Source organism: Pteropus alecto, unplaced genomic scaffold (genome assembly GCF_000325575.1).
Source record: "Pteropus alecto unplaced genomic scaffold, ASM32557v1 scaffold94, whole genome shotgun sequence".
NCBI classification, from domain to species: Eukaryota; Metazoa; Chordata; class Mammalia; order Chiroptera; family Pteropodidae; genus Pteropus; species Pteropus alecto.
The window spans coordinates 7,895,069-7,915,398 of NW_006437736.1; the positions used below are offsets into that span (position 1 = coordinate 7,895,069).

General features: G+C 37.5%; 1 protein-coding gene and 1 pseudogene across 15 annotated transcripts in view; one reads left to right on the forward strand and one right to left on the reverse strand.

Annotated features, from left to right (window-relative positions):
- The window catches only part of ANO4 (anoctamin 4), a 332,447-nt gene that overhangs the window by 59,444 nt on the left and 252,673 nt on the right, over nucleotides 1-20,330 (reverse strand). For 14 of the 15 annotated variants that reach the window (XR_003047093.1, XM_025048727.1, XM_006914557.2 and 11 more), the window contains 5 exons: nucleotides 13,485-13,540; nucleotides 11,096-11,217; nucleotides 7,777-7,911; nucleotides 6,608-6,704; nucleotides 1,642-1,702 (listed from right to left, as the gene is read on the reverse strand). Coding sequence is in view for 14 of the 15 variants with exons in the window: in XM_025048727.1 (XP_024904495.1) it covers nucleotides 1,642-1,702; nucleotides 6,608-6,704; nucleotides 7,777-7,911; nucleotides 11,096-11,217; nucleotides 13,485-13,540 (471 nt within the window). In the remaining variant the exon portion in view is untranslated. The remainder of the gene's footprint in view (nucleotides 1-1,641; nucleotides 1,703-6,607; nucleotides 6,705-7,776; nucleotides 7,912-11,095; nucleotides 11,218-13,484; nucleotides 13,541-20,330) is intronic. The other variant, XM_025048733.1, reaches the window with a different exon arrangement.
- LOC112481981 lies at nucleotides 2,777-2,895 on the forward strand (annotated as a pseudogene).

A 20,330-nucleotide genomic window follows, 5' to 3' on the forward strand; every position in this document is an offset into this window, starting at 1 on the left:
TGCTTATCTCTACATTCTGATTTGTCATAATTTTTGCCTTCTAATAATTCTTCCTGGTCCCTACTTCTACCTGATAGTCAATCTCAGTCTCTCCCTCTCTTGTTCCCTCCTGCCCTCTCTGAATCTGTCTGTGTCAATTTCTACTACTAACTCCCTGTCTCTACCCCCATTGCCCAATCCAAATTCTTGAGAATAAGACTCTGGGTGGCCCTGACAGCCTCTGTTCGTGCAGAGACTTCTCCAGGTCACTCACTAACCTACGGTTTGACTGATCTTGGGTCAAATGTCCACTGGCTGAAAGGGGCTGTAGTCACAGAATTCAAGATATGTCCCTTTACCAGAGCTGTGATGGGTGTGACAATTTTCCTTTGAAGATCTCTAGGTAGGGAAGACATAATATATTTACAACAAGCCTCCTCTAGAGAGCAAGGTTGTACATTTCCACTCCTCAAACTGACCATTTAAACACATTCATCATCTTATAGAGAAATCTTTTTGGTAATTTCCTTCTCTTTCGCTTCTCTATTTTTTCCATCCATCCACCCACCCATCCAACAAATATGAATCTGTCTTTAAAATAAACACATGAGGTCTCCAGTGACCACAGTGATCCCTGAGGACCACAAACCTCCTAGGGGAGATAAGTTGTATATGCATATAAGTGTCCACAGAACGATAACCAAATGCTATGAAAGTTCACAGGAGGAAGACATCTTCTGGCTGGAGCAGATGACATTTTACTTAAGCCCTAAAATATAACGAAGATTCTGATACTTATGCCAGGCAGAAGGAACAACATGGGCCTAACCCTTGAGTTAGTAGAGTACCAACAAAAATTTAGATTTTGGTCTTTTAAGTTCTAGAAAAAAATTCATAATCATTGTTAAAAATCTCAAATCAAACTGCAAATAAATAGTGTAAAAAAGTCTGTCTCTTATCACTGTTTACTTACCCTTCCACAAATTCTTTTCTCCAAAAGTAACTGCCATTCATTATTCACTATGAATGTCCAGACTCTTTTCTATACTATTAAATTAAGCTTCATACCGATTTGATTCAGAAGATACTATTAAATCTATTTTGCAAAGAAGCAGGTTAAATGACTTCTTTGGGTTAAGTAATTCTTTAAGTGAATGTCCCATCACACCTTGTTATTATGGGACTGTTGGCTTGAACTTATTATACAGAAGAATTCGATTCAGTCTTGCATGTAGCTCTTGTTTATAGGGGGTCATTTTAAGCAGAACTGGACAAAATCCAGAGATGATACTCATACATTAGTCTGATGAAAAGATCCCATTCACAGGAGAAAGTCCTATTTATTACCGAGATGGTTATTCAAGTCTCAACAGACCTTTTGATGTACTATAAGCTTTACTTTTGCCTCCAGCAGACGGTGAATTTTTACTCTAATAAATGGAATGCTGATGAAATTGAAGGTTTAAGAGAAATCAGACATGTTTCTCCTCTATAATATCACTTTTTAAATAAACCAACTGAATTATTTTTTAGCTCATATCTAATAGAACAAGCAAATGAATTTACTCAAGCTTCTTCCTTTCACGTCCACAGTCAGATTTCTAAAGGAACAAATCATAGAGCACGAAGGAAACTCAAGTTATATGGAAGTAGAACACTTACCCCAGACTGCCATGAAAACAGCAAAGAAGACAGTTGCTCCATTGTCAAAAAGGTGGGTAACCTGGAAACATTATGAATCATAGTTAAACTAACTTCTTACCTACTGTATTCCAATTCATTATTTTTTCAGGTTCTATAAAATTAGCTGATGATGTGATGAATTTTGCAGGGTTTCTTTGGAAGATATTCCTTTTGGATCATAATAAGAAGAGATTTCCTCTAACTGGGAAGCTGTTTGGATATGGAGGAGAGAATCTGTTCCCTTTACGTGGGTAGCACCTAGCTGAACATTTATCATCAGTCTCAATAGTGCAACTAAGAATTTCCTTTCATGTCCTATAAAAACTATTATACGTGCACATATGTATGTAGATATATTTAAGACCAGGAAAGTATGACTGTTGCTGCTTTAAAGGTTTCTGATTTCCCAAGCACTGTTTTTAATGCCTCATTGATTCACTTTGAAAACATGGCTGTTTTATTTGTGTAATTCTGAGCAAATGATTTCTGGGCTGCTCTCTGGCTTTCAGGATCATAAAAAGGAGGGAGCAGACCACAAACAAAATCCACTTCCACCTGTTCTAAAGCCTCAGGTAATCACTATATTTACCTATTACACATAACACAAAGATAGCTAGCAAATACTTTATTGTTAGAATAATATATTCTATCACAAACACCACAGCAGAAAGCAAAAAAATATTCTTTCTGCTACAAAGAATGCTGCAAAACTGCCAAGCTCATTTCCATCTCCAGGATAAACCACTGATATCATGCCAAATTGAAATGATGACAGAGACGTTCATAAAGCATAACATTTTGGAGGTGCTTTATAGCTCTCTATAAAGTATACTTTACCGTCCCTTGGAGAATGTGCCAAGCATAAACAGGTCTTTTCCTGTTACATCAGAGCGTGAAGCATTTCAAAAATTTTCAGAAGTTTATACCTTCTCTTTTTTTTGAACATAGGAAAGATGGGCATCATTCGAACATCTAATGTGAGACAAAAGTCTAAAGTTGATTTATTTTATTAAAGGTGTATATGGGAGCACTCTGCATCAAACCAAGCCTGAGAGTTCTGGTGTGTGTTCTCTATTAGGGTATTTTCTGAGACTGGTTAAGAAGCTGTAGCCTGGTCTATGGCCATGCCACCCTGAACAAGCACGATCCCATCTGATCTCGGAAGCTAAGCAGGGTCGGGCCTAGTTAGTACTTGGATGGGAGACCACGTAGGAGGACCAGGTGCTGTAGGTGTAAAAAATTTTTAAAAAATAAAAAAATAAGGGATTGTAAGCTGAGAAGGTCCTTGCAATCTGTGAGGTCAACCTAGAGTTGCCTCGCCTAAAAAAAAAAAAAAAAAAAAAGACAAGATGTGCCACCAAAAAAAAAAAAAAAAAAAAAAGAAGCAGCAGCAGCAGCAGCTGTGGCCTGAACCACTAGAGTATATTCTGGAATGGATTGTGGTTGTCATGGTTTTTGGCTGATCAGATCATCTTTCCTTTCTTCTCCCTTCTCTAGGTAACAGATCTCTCTCATGCAGGTCGCTAGGGGGCACATGGCTCAAATAGAATCAGAGTTCTTTTATGGGACTGGTATTTAGAGAGAGACATTCTTCTGCTGCAGTTATTAATTTGGGAATATGTGAATCAGGAGGGGTGAGTTAACTGGGACTTCTGGTTCCTGCTAAGATGGTAAGCTAGCATAGGCTGACGGCTCCCTCTGTCCAAACCAACCCTGGAGAAGCAAGATAGCAAATTTCAGAAACTAACAAAACACAAAAACAAACAAAGACCAGGGAACCCCAGGGCAGATGGAAGATCACCTTGACTTGGTGTGTGGGCTGAGGGGTGGTGGAGAGAGGAAGGGAGAAAGATGGTGGGTGGTAGTGGTGGTATGTGGGGAGAGTCAGACAGCAGTTCCCAAGCAGAATGAGAGCAAAGGTTAGAGAAATACATAAATTCTACTCCAACCTCTCCCTCAAGAGTCATTGGACAATTAATTTCCCCTCTTTCAGAAATTAGCTGCAATAGGCCGAACCACAAGTGCTGGCATTCTTGGGGTAATATCAGGATGCTGAGAGTCCTGCTTGCTTGAGGAGATGATGAAAGTAGGTGCTGCCTGGCCAGCTGCCCTCAGGCAGTCACTTCTCAGTGCATTCCCTCTTAAACTCCAGGGCTGGAGGATTATAACCAAGGGAGAGTGCCTCCTCCCAATTCTCCTTTGCTCTAAGCAGGCTTAAAAATACAACTCCCACTAGAAAAGTCTTCTGGAACAGAGGTACCCAAACTTCCTGGCACCAGTGACTAGTGCTCCTATGAGAATCTAATGCCTGATAATCTGAGGTGGAGCTGAAGCGGTGATGCTAGTGCTGGGGAGTAGCTGCAAATACAAATGAAGCTTCCCTCGCAGCCTGGTTCCGGACTGGTACCAGCCCATGGCCCAGGGATTGGGGACCCCACTCTGGAAGAGTGGAAGCATACAGTGATACCTGGGACATGTTATCATCTCTTCCCTATAAACTTATCCAGACTGACAGCCTGGAACCTAGCTCTGACCCTCACCCAAAGTGGTTGATACTGCCAGTGACAAGCATATACAGGCCAAAACAACAGACTATCTGGGAAAGGCAGCTGTTTCCCCCCCAAATTCCAAATGAGGCAACATATACCTTCTGAAAGACACATTCTGTAACAGCAGACTAAGAATTTAAAATATGCATTAAAATCTGCTTAAGTAGCTAAAGGAATGAATATGTAAACTGGGAGCTATGGCAGCCCGCAGCCACCTTGCCCATTATATGAAGAGAACTTGTCTGCAGAATGATCATGTAGACAGGTGGCTAGAGAGACACCTGGGGCCTGGAGGATCGATTCTAGGCCATGAAGCCCTGGTACTTAGTATGAGCTACTCCAGTGTCTTTTCCAGCAAAATGAATCAGTAAGTCCCTTTTTGCTTAAGTCAGTCAGAGTTGGATGTCTGAGGGTCAGGGATAAAAACATGCCTGATCAGCAGAACAGGCATTGATTAAATTGTATCTGGGCTCCAATTTGATTCCTATGTATCCTCAGTCCCATGAAATCAATCTGGCATTTCTAAGTCAATTTTTAAAATGAAACTCTGCATAACTTCAGTTTTGTCATTGTAAGGCTTTTTAGCCTTCATTTTACTAAGTTTCTAGGCAAGACCAATCATAAAATCCAGAATCTAAACATCCTGTGATACAGTATGGCACAATGACACGTTCTGCAGCCAGGTAAACTGAGGCCCAGATATTTACGGCTGTGAGACTATGAATGAGTGGTAATGTTTACACCTCTGAGTAAAATGGGAATAACATCTAGCTTGAAGTTGCTATTAGAATTAGAAATAATAAGTGTAGGTTGCCTAGCTATAGCCAAGCTATGATTATAATTACTGTTGTGCTAGACCTTATATTCAGTAGGATAACCGAGAAGACCCTATAAAATCTGAACACTCTGAACTATCTAGGATGATTGTTTTAAGGAATTATCTTGGATCTTCTAAAGAGAGAACTTCACTCAAGGCATGTCTTTGCATGTAAAAAATAAACAAACAAATACCACCCAAACTACAACAACAAACTGGGCTTATGAGATTCCCAAAAAGCAGGATTTTTGTACCCAAATCTTTCAGGCTTAACTCACGATCTCTAAACAAAAACTGTATTACTGACAAAACTCTTTCGATCCTCACCAAATCTATATTTTCCTAGCTCACTCTGTTAAATTTGTCCTCATTTACTCAGGTCTATTTGTATGTTCTCCAAAGGTAGGGAGAGTATTTTGTTTTTGTTTTTTTTTGTTTCCTTCCGGCACATTCTAAGAGCCCAAATCTTTTTATAATCACAGCTGGCTTGCTGTAGTTTAGGCTACACCCACGTAGATTGGCCACCTGCAGTGCTAAAGGCATCATAGATCTGCAGGCTCCTGGGCTGCCTATCAAATGTTCTCTCATTTAAAATAAAAAAAAAAAAAAAACTCTGCAATGCTGAGAGTATAATTAGATATATCCAAACTGCAGTGGTCATGGAGGTTCAGTAAAATCCACCAACCCCTTTCAGATCCAGAATCTGGGCAAGCTGATAGGCACTGGGTCTTGGAAAAGTCTTCATCAGGCCATACTCCAGCTATTGCTTTGCAATAGTGACGCTGCCACTAAGTAAAAAACCATAAGAATTTGATGAACATGTCTAAGGTTTTAATAAAGGCATAACGTGAGAAAGGGGCACACAATAGCATATCATAGACATAACGGTCCTACGTGTTTTTTTTTTTTTTTTCAAAGCACTTTCGCATATACTAGATTTTTGGTCCTCACGACATGCCATGGGGCAGAGGGGGCAGGTATCACAGCCTACATTTTAGAGATGAGAAAGTTCAGCCTCGAAGAGGCTGTGCCTGCACAGAGTCAAGGAGGTAAGTAGCTAAACTAGCCCTGAATCTAAGTCTTTTTGACAATAATGATGAGGAGGAGAAAAAAGATTGTGGCTCTCATTTACTGAGACCTTACTATTTGCCAAACACTTTGCTCAGTATACACCTTATCTCATTTCTTATAACAATCATATGAAACAAATATCATGTTCTCCATTTTAGGAATGAGAAAACTGAGGCTCAGGGAGGTTAAATGAATTGTTCCCGGACTAATAAGCGGTAAAGAGCAGAGTTAAGATTGAAGCTTCTTTCTGACTCTAACGACTGTGCTTTTTGCACTGTGCATGCTGCAGCTTCTTGTGATAATTAGATCCAATACATTTAAAATATATATATGGTAAAAAATGACATTGTAATTAGAATCCTGAATGACTGAGGTCAGTCTCTCTTATTATTACATAAACTTGAGAATCAAAGACCAGAGATGACAGAGAGAACATAGTTAGCCTCTCTTCCTCAGGAAAGTGTATGTAAAATTCAACCCACCTAAAATACTAAATATCTGAAATTACCTTGGCATAAACACAGCTATCTGACAGCTTCATGAATGGACAGTATTTATCGCATACAGGACACATGATGATATCTGTAGCTTGGCAGACTTCTTTACTGGAAAAGAGAACAGAAAAAGGACCGCTTTTTGATGACATAAGAGCATTATCCTCCTCAAATTTCAACAGAATATTGAACCAGTAAATAAGATCCAGTAGATTTCATTTTTGTCCTCCAAAGCTTCTTAGCCTTATTTGCTATTACTATAAACAAGTTCTTGCATAATTTAATAATTTGATAACCTACTTATTTATGAGGTAGTTTCTTGGACTATACCTATTAATAAGTTAAACTCAGAAGAATATATGAAGCAAAACATTGGTTCTTATACCCCAAATTATACAAAAGGCATTCACAACACTGCACAGGTTTGAATCAATGTCATACTGAATTATGCGAACAATGAGATACCTAAAAGTGCCTGCCTCGATTTCTGTGTGCATGGTAAGTTAAAACTAATAATGGAGGAATAAATAAAAATACTAGGGATTAGTTCCGGGAGAGAGTTATAACTCATTAACAATTTCACCAGAAAGTAAAATACTTTGGTAGGCTAGAAGATCTATATCAATCACTTTTATTTTTGCAATCACTTCTAAAAGGCACATTATTTAAAAGCACTGTCCGGCCCTGCAATAAGATCTCCATGAATACCTTAAACTCTCTAAAGCCAAGATAACAATCATTAACACCGAATCATTCTCAAGAACTCAGAAAGTCCGTGAGATATCTCTCTGGTTTAGGTTTAAAGGGTCCTTGTAAAAATGCAGAATTCACACAAAATGATTGTTAACTCACTATTCTGCAGTATTAGCAGAATGAAAAATGGTGAAAAAAATCAGAAAGAATAACTTTAAATCAATGAATGAAGGGGATCTGTTCTGTGGACATATTGTGGCTTATGTGTCCACAAATGCAAACTTTGCTTCCTTGGTAGCTGAAGACCACAGTAGCAAGGGCAATCAATAAAGAGACCTAGTGAACTGAAGCTTTTGAATTTTTCCAGAAGAGACTGGGAAGGAAGTTAGAAGGAAAAGCTCAGTGGGCCCACAGTCTGTGAACACCCCCAAAGCACAATCAGCCATCTTTAAATACAGGCGAAGGCAGGCTTGCTTAGAGCTCCCCGTACCTGACTTGGCAGTGATCCAGAGTCATGACTCCATACAAAAAGACAAACAATCCAATGAAGGCGGCCGGGAAGAGCATGCCGGTGTACCAGCCCAACCAGGCAAAATACAACCCGATCTTCTCTCCAAAGTACCGCCTGTTTAAGACACAACAGCCTTACAAATGACAGTGAAGTATTTAGAGGTCAGCATTATAACACTTAGCTCAGTTTTTTTGACTTTGTAGTGGCCTTGCTGATAAAGGTAAGCCAAGAGAACGGAACACTGGATCAAATCTAGGTTCTGGGCTTAAATTTCTTCTCTTCCTACTCTATATCAGAAACAGAATAAATCTTTTTTATAAAAGAACACGATTATACCCAAGCTTGTTCTCAGAATACAGAATAAATCCAAGCCTATTTGGAAGCTGTGACACTGTTATTAAGACAGAACCAGGGGAACCTGAATAGTTGGTGTCCCCATATAGCTTCATTTTTGCCATTTCTGAGTGTGTGCTTGTTTGTAATGTAGGCATTATCATAATATTTTTAAAAATAGGAAACCAAATTATTATGAAAAACTTTAAATATCCTTTTCAGTATTCTGCAGCTTTACAAGACATTTACAACGTTAGGATCACAAAATATTGGAAAGAAAAACTCTAATTACTGAGATTCAACACAAATCAATGCTGAGAGCAGTTTTCCCTTTTAAGCAAAGACTTTACACAGGCTTCGATATCTACCTCTATAAATATTTTTCTGAGGCTAAGCAGCCTGCCTAGTTCCCTGTGGTCTGTGGAGTTTAGAAGTGTCCAGAGAATTTCTTGGTTTTTCTTTTATTTCTTAAACATCATCAATAATGTGATTTGACTTGTGCTAGGATACAAACCAAATTGTGCTTTCTGTGCCTGTCAACTGCTACAGTTTCATTACATAAAAATTAATTATTTCTTAGCCCAATATAAGAATATTCTAATTCTTCTTCATTCTCATTTTAAACAGATGTTGTTGACCATCTGTTTCCAAATACTGACTGCTCCTTTCCTCTTAGAATGCCCAATGTTCCTAAGAGTGTGGGATTATTTATTCCATCTTCCACAGTGTCTCAACAGAAACTTTACACTCTCAGAAGACTTTTCTAACATATATTCATATACACATATATATTCACATGACATTGTGCTAGGTGCTGAGAATACACGGTGAGCAAAATAAGCTTGGTCCTTGCTCTTATGGAGCTTGCAGGGTGATAGAGGAGACTTACATAGATCAATTAAATAGATAAGTTTATAATAATAAAACTGGGAAAAGAGCTACAAAGGAGAGAAACACAATTCTATAAGCACATATAACAAGGTCATTTGACTGCTCTAGTCAGGGAAGACTTCTCTGAGTAGGTGAAAAGTTAACTAGGTGGGGTTAGGGACAGGATAGAGTATTTCCAGCAGAGGAAACAGGTACATACAAAGGCCCTGTGGTAGCAGGGACCAGGTGAAATAAGGGCAGTGTGACTGGAACACTGAGAACAAGAGGTAGGCTGGTGAGGTAGGTGGGGGCTGGGCCTCAATGGGTCTTGCAGACCACGCTAAATGCACTGATCTTTGTCCTGAGAGAAATGGAAAATCATGAGAGAGTTTTAACAATCAAGGGACATGATCAGATTCACATTCCAAAAAGATCCCTCTGTCCGCAGGGAGGAGAATGGACTGGAAGGGATCAGGGTGGGAAACGGGAGACCAAGTAGGGGACAAGAGCCATAGTCTAGGTTAGAGGGGACAGAAGGAGTGTGGTGGAAGAGATGCTGGGTGTGTCCAGATTCAAGAGATATAGAGGAAGCAAAATCTATAGGACAAAAACGATTTCAGAGATGAGATTCCCTGGATGCTCCAGAACTTTATCCCACCCAAAGCTAACTTGTGCTTTTCATCTCCCTTCACTTTGGCCAAAATCAATGCCACTGCTGAGCTCTTCCAGGGCTCAGCTCTACAGAGCCTTCCACAGAGGCACTGGCCCACATTCATCCTGGTTTTTCTGAATTGTTGTAAAACTTATCACCTCCATCAGACATTTTACCTAACTGTGCTTAGTCTTAGATTGTTTTACAGTTGTCTCAAGTACTGAAGGGCTCATTTTCCTCAGGGACACTGAGTTTCTTAAAGCCAGAGACTATGGCTTCTGTGTGTCTTTGCCAATCGTACTTAGCATCATACTAGAAACACAATGGGCAGTCAATTAACACTAACTGACAAACTGCAAAGTCTTAATCAAAACACCGTCATGGGCATAGATGTTTTGCCTGCAGCAATTTTCTGTAATTTTTAATCAATGTAATCCTGTAATACGGGACTGTGGCTGGGAAGAGAATTTATTTATTTTCTCCCCACTGTTTTATCATATATTGAGACTGGTCAAAGGAAAATGATCTCATCTCAGAAAATGTTTTCCTCTCACCCAAATCATCTGCATCGTTTGTTAACAACACAAAAAATGACATGATTCATCAATGTTCTTAGGTCAACAGGAGTCAACATTTGGTAACAAGGACTCTGGCAGGAAGAATGACTACCCAGAGAGATGAAACATAAAGTGAGTTGTCTTATTATTTCATTTTCCTCTGGACTCATTTTTTGAGGGCCCCCGTAAAACTGAAACATATACATCTAGTCTAGGAAATGAGACATGAGTTTCTCTTTAATAAGAAATCCATGAAGTGTGGATTGCTGCTACCTAGTCTTAATAAAACCTGTCTCTAAATAAATAATGAGATATTAGAGCATAATGCTGCCATGGCAGAAAGTTGGGCATATACAGTTAAAAAACATATATTTTCACTGTGCGATTATCATAGGTTAAATAAGTTGATATACTTTTTTGACGTGCAGAATTAAAATAATCTTTAAAGATTGTTAATTTAAAATAAAACTTAAAATAAGCCGGAGATTTATTAGAATGACAGCTCTTCATATTTCCTACTTATATAATAGTAACTAATATTCCATTTGTCACTAATATATGTAGGCAGTGTTACCTCTCTACGATTGTTACTGATAATTTGTCATTAGCAGTCACATGTGCGACCTGCTATGTATGGAATCCTGTGGGAGACCTGGCTGATCTCATGAATCCCTTCCTAAGGTCTTTTTAGAAGAAACGCCATCTTCATCAGAGGGCGGTCTGGTTTACCATGAATGACCTATGTCCTCTGACGAGCTGCCTTCGTGGGAAGAAGCCAGATTTGAGCGAGAGCTGTGTCCCTCAGACTGTTTTTTCTTCTCCCAGCAGGCAATCTGCTCTGATCATTTTGTTTCAGCTTTATATGTGCAGCCGGTAAAAAACTCACCTTACAAGATCCAAAGGCTGGTATTTATACCACACGCCCCAGGAGGCCCAGCACTCATAGAGCAGATGTCGGTGGTTTTCCGCTCCATGGGTCCTAATGGAGTTTTTACTTCTGTAACTCCCCTGGGATGAAAACACCACTGCTGGTGAGGTAATACGCACAAACGCCAGAAGGAAAGCTAACACTAGTCTCTTATGGCAGGAGTAGCAAGACACGTGATATGAGAAAAAGTGGGTCCATACTACTGAAGGGAAAGGAGTTCGATTAGTTATTTTGGACTTTATCTTATTGATGATGCTATGTAGTAAAAAGCACGTGTTTGCTAGAATTAGACAGGTTTAAACTGAGTTCAAATCCAGTTCTGCTACTTTTTAGCAAGGAGGCCTGAAACTCTCTGAGCCTTGGATTCCTAGTTCATAATGAAACTAATAATAGCTGCCTTATTATGTTTCTTCTGTGGTTTGAATGAATAAAGTGTCTTGCCCAGAGGCCAGGCCCAAGACTTACTAGTTCTCTTTCCTACTTGTATCAAGACAGGGTAGTTGGTAAATAGCCATAGCTGTAACCCTGTCACATGGCCTTATCTATAAGAAAACCCTGGAAGTCACCACGAAATGAGAATAATTCAAAACTAATTCTACCTCCTCGCTGAACAGATGGGAGACCAAGGGCCAGAGAAGTGGGGAGTTTTCTGAGTTCAGTTAATGGCAATGCTAGTTTCACAAACAGAAAAGGTACTTTCTGCAGGTGAAGTAATTGCTGACATTAACCTTTAGTGGATAGTGAACAGGGGTAAGAGACAAGAAACTCGGGTTCTACTCTCAGCTTAACCACCGATGTGTGACTAGAGGTGAGCCAACCTTTCTCGGAATGATTTAAATTTTGAATAGTTTGAATAGTTTCAATAAAACAAGGGCAACAAAATCTGCCCTTCCTGCCTCTGAAGGCTGTTATGAGGTTAAATAATATAATCAAGTTAAACTGAGTAAAAAGTCCAAAGAGCAATTGTTATTGCAGCCGTTGCTAATTTGGACATTCTCTTGAGTTACTCTGTATGGTTTCACAGCTGCATCTCCTCAGACACCCTCACGCCTGCCACCCATTTGCCTACACAGACACTTCCGCCCACTACCATGGGTCAGATACCGCCCTTACCATGAGCGAGGGTTGGGCAGTGGGAGGGTGCAATGCCTGTTCAAACTCTTTTTTGAGCAATGCCAATTGACAACTACAGGAAGCCACATGATGTTTTGGAAAGAAATCTGTCTTTAGAGTTCAGAAACACCTGAGTGTGGCTCTAGAACACCTTTGCGTCAAAATGTTTGCTTCTGTGACACTGAAAGGATCGTTCCAAAAATGTTTCTTGGCAGATTGTAAATAGGGTCTTAGACCGAAGCTTCTAGTTTTCTTCATGAAAAAGTTTTTAAAAATTTGCCATCATCTTTTACATCCTCATGATGTTTGAAATCAAGGGAAGAAATGCTTTCATAAGCCAAATGAAAAGATTTGCCATTTTGGGACACTTGGTATTGTTCCCCAAAGTTTATTGGCAAACTGTTAACATTGTTTCTAATAGAAGACTGTTCTGAAAATCACTCTAAGAGTAGTTTCCCTGGCTAGTTTTGAGGTACTAGAGGGCATAGACTATGATATTTACGTTTTTATTCTCTATGTCACACAGTGACCAGTATAGAGTAGGTGCTCAATACTATGAAGAAGATAATAATCTCTGACCAAAAATGAGAATTCTGTCCCTGAAAAACCCACATGTGAAGAACATTCTGGGCAAAATAAACCAAAATCTAATGGGGAAATAGAGGTAAGGGTAATCACAGTTACATTTACAAAAGTACTTATATATGACAAAGAGTACACAGTAAGTAAGAAAAAGAAAGAAAAAGATAAATGTTTTAAAAAGTCAAAATTTACATATCCTAAATGAGCAATGATACGATACTATTAATTTCCATTTATCACCTTTGGTTGCCAGAGACTTTTTAGGATGGCTTCCTCCCACTCTTTAAAGCATAGTTATATATTTCTTTGTTGCAGAGACTATACATTTCAGGAACTTTTTCCCCCTGGGTCTGTTACCTCATGAAAATTTTCAATGCCTCTCTAATTTTACAACTTGGAGTCCCTCAGCTATTCCTCTGAATTGATACTGAGTGATTCCTGATTCAAGTATTCTCACAATTACATAAAAAGACACACAGAAATATATCTATGCTAGGGGAGGGACATCGCCATGAGAGTAGGCTAGCACTAACTGTCTACTGAACAAATTAATTTCATTCTGAACAAATGTCATATCAACAAACTCGATTAATGATTATACCCAGAAGCCGAACAAGAAATTGACAGAGAAGGAGAAAAGGCAGGACAATACCTCGTGTAAAGGAAAAGCAGCTTCATAGGAGCCATTGGTAAGCAAACGATTCAGACCTAAAACAACAACAAAGTCCAATCTGAATTAACAGAGAGTTTCAGCTCTCACAATGTTCAAGGCTAACATAAGGGTGATACTTTTTGGACAAAACAATCTAGGTTTTGGAAACTGATTTAAACCCTCTTGGGGACATCGACAGTTTAGAAAGTTTTTTGCTATCTGCTACGAAATTGGAATAGAGGGCTGAGAAATCAGGTTTCAAACAGAAAACAATGAAGTACACCTGGTATAGTACTTGGCACAGGGACTGGAATGTACTGAGAGAAATGGATGAATTTATTATATCAAAAACATGACTTTCCACCAGGATCTCTTTATTTTCATCAAGAAGCTTCAATATGGACAAGTCTAACTCCTCTGTGTTGGACGACTGGTGTGACTTTGGAAAAGTTCTGTCTTCAGGCATCAGTTTTCTCATTCATAAAATGGGAGAGGTTTGTTGGATATGTGTTTCTTTCAAATAGCTTTACTGAGATAACTGGTATACATTAAATGGCATAGGTTTAAGACATATGATTTGAGAAGTTTTGACTTCTGTATATACCCATGAAACCATCAGCACAACCAAGATATTAAACATATCCACTATCCCCAAAGTTTTATCACGCCACTCTGTAATCTGCCATTCTTTCCATGGCATCTCCAAGACAGATGCTCATTTGCGTTCTGTCACTATCAATTAGATTGCATTTTCTAGAGTTTTATATAAATGGAATGATACAGTACTTCTTTCACTCAGCATAATCATTTTGAGATTCATTCATATGGGAGCTCTTTAATTTTTATTACTGAGTACTCCTCCATCCTATGGATATGTAACTGTTTATCTAGCCCCCTAAAGATAGACATCTGGGTTGTTTCCAGTCCTGAGCTATTACAAATAATGCTGCTATGAGCCTTTGTGAGTAAGTCTTTGTATGGATAGCTGCTTTCCTTTCTTTTGGGTTAATAGTTAGAAGTGAAATGATCACATGGTAGACATATGTTTAACTTTTTGGGAAACTGCCAAACTGCTTCTGATGTGTTTCTAAAATTATACACATCCATCAGCAGTGTATGAGAGTTCAAGTTCCTCCACATCCTTGCCAATACTTTGTATAGTCAGTCTTTAATTTCAGCTATTCTAATAGGCATGTAGGTATCTCATATTTTAGGGTTTTTATTTTCCTAATAATGGTGCTGAAATCTCATATGCTTATTTGCTATCTGTGTATCTTCTCTTATAAAATGTTTGTTCAAATGTTATATCTGTGAATTTTTTTTATTATTGAGTTATAAGTGTTCTTTATATATTCTAGATGTCTTTCATTAGACACATTTTGAAAATGTTCCCTCCCAGTATGTGGCCCTTCTTTCTCATTCTCTTAAAAATATATTTAAAAAGGCAGAAGTTTTCATTTTGTTAAGTCCAATTTATCCATTTTTTTCTTTTATGAATTGTGCTTTTTCATATTATATTTAAGAATTCCCCAACTAACCCAAGGTCACAAAGATTTCCTCTTAGAATTTTTATGGTTTTAGGTTTTATATTTAGATCTATGATACATTTGAGTTTATTTTTGCATATGAGTTTAGGTTCATTTTTTGCATGAGTGTTCCAGCATGTTTGTTGAAAAGATAATCCTTTATCTACTGAATTGCCTTTGAACCTCTGTCAAAAATCTATTGTCACACAATGAATGTATAAAAAATCTATTATATATATTATATTATAATATAATATATCTATGATTCCACTTCTGGATTCTCTATTCTGTTCGACTTATCTATCTTTATACCAATACCATACTCTCTTGATTACTGTAGGTTAATAGTAATTCTTGAAATCAGGTAGCTAATACTTTAGCTCTCAATTTGCATTTTTTTTCAAAGTTATTTTAGTTATCCTAGGTCCTTTCATTTTCCTATAAATTTTGAATCAGTTTGTCATTCTCCTTCTCCACACACACACATACACAAACCCTTAGAAGTTTGAGATTGCATTGAATCTATAGATTAAATTAGGAAGAATTCACATCTTAACAATAACGAGTTTTCCAGTCTGTGAATAGGATACATCTCTGAATTTATTTAGATCTTAAATTTCAGCAATGTTTTGTAAATTTTGTTGTACCTGTCTTATATAGCTTTTGTCAGATAAATATTTCACATTTTGAAGCTATTGTAAACAGTATCAACTTTAAAATTTCAATTCCTCACTATTTGTTGTTGGTTTATAGAAATACAACTGAGTTTTGTATATCAATCTTATTTCCTGTAACAATGCTAGACTTTTAATGGATTCCATTGGAGTTTCTATATAAATGTTCAAGTCATCTAAGAATATAGATAGTTTTACTTCTTTTCCAATCTGGAAAAGATGCACTATATGAGTCTGAGGAAGTTCCTATTTGTAGTTTGCTGAATTTTTATCAGGAATGGATGTAGGATTTTCTTAAATGCTTTTCTGTGTGTATAGAGATGATCATATGGTGTTCCTTTTTTACTTTGCTAACATGGTGAATTATATTGATTGATTTTCAAATATGAAGCCAACCTTGCAATCCTGGATACACTCTATCTATTCATGATGTATTATTCTTTTTATATATTGTTAGGTTTTATTTGCTAAACTTTGTTTATAATATTTGCATCTATATTCATGAAGAATATAGATTATATAGTTTTCTTTTTCTAGTATTGTCTTTGCCTGGTTTTGGAACCTGGGTAATATTACCCTAATAGAATAGGATGGAAAGTATTCTCTACTCCTCAGTTTTGTTAAAGACTTGTAGAATTGGCATTACTTCTTTCCTGAATGCCTGGTAGAATTCACCAGTGAAGTAATCTGGGCCTGGAATTTTTTTGTGTGTGTGAGATTTTAAAGTAAAAATTCATTTTTTTTTTTTGCTATATAGGACTATATATAGGTTATATCATATATATTTTTGTTTTTCCTTTTTTGATTGCTTCAGGTAGGAGAGTAAATCTTGTGCTTCTTACTCTATCTTGGCCAGAAGTGGACATTTTACTGTGTTGATCTTTAAAGTTCCTTTCATCAAGAATTATGCTACTTGGGCAGGGGGTTAGTGGGGTGAGTGAAGAGGGGAAGAGATTAAGAGGTACAAATTGGTAGTTACGAAACAGTCACATGGATATAAAGTACAACATAGGGAATACAGTCGATAATAATATAATAACTATGTATGGTGTCAGATGGGTACTAGATTTATTGAAGTAATCACTTCTAATCATTACACTGTACACCTAAACTAATATAATATTGTATGTCAACTATAAGTGAAAAATGAAAAATTATTTTAAAAAGTATTATGCTGCTTCCTGAAATATACCTCGAAAAGGATGACTAGAAGAATATCTCTCAAGTGGTTTATAAAGTAATGCTCTCTATGCTTAGAACCAGAGTCCAGAGGCTTAGCTTATCTGGAAAATGGAACATGCACTGATTCGAGTATAATCAATGTTTAAGTAATTAGAATCATAGTAATACAGTAATGTGTTTTAAGATGATTGACATTAACACTAAATGTCTAAGAAAAGCATCTGAAATAATAATATCCACAGGGCTTTGTATTTTGTCTAGCATACAGGAGGCCTTCAATAAATACTTTTGTAATGAATGAATAATTATACAGAAAGCTTTGATTTCCTGGATTCTCTACTAAGAAATCCACATATCTTATCAATAGCTTTCAAACATTCCAGATAGTAGAAAAAATACAATTCGCAGAGGCCTAATAAGAAACTCTGATGATGACCTTTGCAAGTTTTTAATAGTTTACCAAAGTCCTGCAAAGAGAGAAAGTACTGAACATCTGAAGTCTATCGGTTTACTAACTTCCCTGTCTAAGCATCAATTATGAAAAGACAAATCAATTTCAAGATTTATTTTATGCATTTATATTGTTAAATAAATCTTTGTTGATCTATTAATTGCTCTATTTTGAAAACAGATTTCAATAGCTCTTTGACTTTCACAGTTGTAATAAATTCAGAGTGAAGTCGAAAAACTTACATAGATAGTGGTAATTTACACTCCATTGAAATACTCATCAATCATGTCTACAAATCAGTATTTTTGTCTTATCTCTAATCAATGTTGGCTCATGCAAAATGCCACTTTCAGAAAAAGTTCCAGGCAGAAAGTAATATTGAATAAACATAAATTCTATCAATAAATTTTCTTCTAACATGTTCTTTTATTTACGAAACCAAAGATGTCAACAGAGCATTTGTAGTTTAACTCCCTATTCTGCAGCATAATGCCTGATCTTGGGTTAATAGTTTACTCTGTAATTAGTTATTGCTAATTGGATACTTTTCCAGTTCATCATTACCAATTTTCAAACCACTGGGGTTCCTGAATAGAATTCTCGAATTGGAGAACTAGTAAAAAAATTTCATTCTTACAGTAACATAATATGCACTTTCCGTGTTCCTTCAGTACATTTAAAAATCATTGTTTCTGCCCCTTCTTTGTCTCCATCTTGACTACTTGTACAAATAGTCCACATTTTGAGATAAAAAGTTAAGAACAATAACTGCTGTTTGGCCTCATTATACACAGTTTTTGACTGTGTAAGAATGCTATGGTTAGACGTTGATCATGTTTAAAAGGTTTTCAATTCAGTTCAACAAACACTCCTACTAGATGCCCGTTACTGTGCTGGACAATGATGATACAAAGATGAAAAAAGGAACTTATTTACAATTAAGGAGCTTATCATCATCTGAAGATTCTCAATACACTAATGTGTTATAGTAACTTATAAGATGTGCTGCAAACTATAATACCAATATTAGCCAAGGCATTGTTTTTAAAAATTATTTGCATTTTATGAAATAATCCGGAATAACTACTGCCATAATCATTTCGCTTGTACTCTCTTGTTTTCTAGTATGTTCATGATGCAATGTTAACTGAAGAAAAGCATAATAAAAAGTAAGTGTAGCACATTCTAGGTTTGTTTGAAAAAAATCACATGGACCAAATAGGGGATAAATATTTTAAAAAGTAATAACATAATATTTAAATTATTTAGTACACCAAAATAAATGTTAATGGTGGTTCTCGTTAGGTGGTATAATTTTCACAATGCCACTGAAAAGAATATAAATGATTAATTATCAAATAAACACTCCAAAAATATTTGCCATATGAATTCAGAGGAGGGACGAATTCCTTCAAGCTAGAATGGTCATGGAGGACTTTATAGAGAGGATGTGTCTCCAGGATGGATGACTGCTGCAGAGAATACTAGAGTGTGCTAACCCACAATCCTACTGAAGTTAAAACAGACCTAAATCAAGTTCAATTTTACCATACTCATTTACTTTGACTCTCAATGAACATATTATTCCAGGTGTACTTAGCTCGGACTAGGTAGCTATCTGTTTCTTCTTTTTATACTTTAATCTATGCGTCTTGGGATCAAAATAGTTTCTGGCAGCTTCACCATAGTAGTGACTCATGCTGAGCTTGCACTCAACTAAACTTCTGAAGTCTGTTCCTCTCCTGATGTTGAGCAACATTTCTCCTACACCACACCAGGGCAGTCGCTTTGGTGAATCTGAATGTAAGACTTTACATTTACAAACTAATAAATGGCATCTTGTTGGATTCAGCTGGGATTTCCAGACCACTGAGATCATTCAGGCTCCTGACTCCTAGGACTAACATATTTGATGCCTCACTTGTCTCCACCCTACCTGAAAGCCTGAAGAGCACGTTGTTTAGGCTACATGCCGCTTATCGATTTATGGCCCCTTTGCTCCAAATGTACTTTTATCGCCTGCTTTGCAATAATGGAGCTGAACCTTGTAAACATTTCTCCTTTGCAAGATAGTACGATGTTAGATTTTGTCAGGAGAATGCACTGGAGGGACACTGGAGGAGGAAGGAGTTTGTCTTTTTGGTTGCAGTATGCTACTCTCAGCAGGCTTCTGCAAACACGTGGCTTCTAGGCACCCAGCTCCTGCGGTGCATGATGGCAAGCGGCGCATGGCACCTCCCCACGGGTTGGTAATCCCTTGAACAGCCTCAGAGAGTAGCACTGCTGGTGCAATGAATAGCTTCCTTGGAGCTCCTCCAGGCAGATTCCCCCAGTACTTGAGAGGGCAGATTCCCAAAAAGTCCTACTTGCACAAACCCCCAGCCAACTGCTCTGGTGCCCAGGGAAGCACAGCTGCACCCCTCCCGACAGGGTCTGGATCTCAGCGTTGTCTGGGGGAGCCTTTCTAAGGCTGGTAGCTGCTGCTATATCTGCTATTCCTCTATTCTTCTTCTTCATTTTTTTTAAAGTTAAGTTTATTGGGGTAACATTGGTTAATACAATCATACAATTTTTAGGTGTACATTATCATTTGACATCTGTATATTTTATTGTGTTCACCACCCAAAGTCCAGCATCCTTCAGCTACCATATATTTGATCCCCTTTACCCACTTCACCCTCCTCCTACCCCCTTATATTTGACCCCCCTTTACTCCGTCTACCTCCTCCCCCACCCCACTAGTAACCACTAGTCTCTAGTCCTCTGGTAACCACTAGTCTCTGTTTGTTTCTTATTCTTTACTAGCCAATCGTTCATTACTCCAATCCTCTGACGCAGTTAATTTTTTATATTAAAGTTTCCTTCTTCAAATTATGTGGAATTTTTATCTCCTGATTAGACCTTGACTGATATAGGTCATTATTCAAAGTAATAATAAAAATCTTGCTGGGACAGAGATAAGGACAAAACCACCCAAATCTTCCTGATATATAATAATCTGTTTAACAAAGCA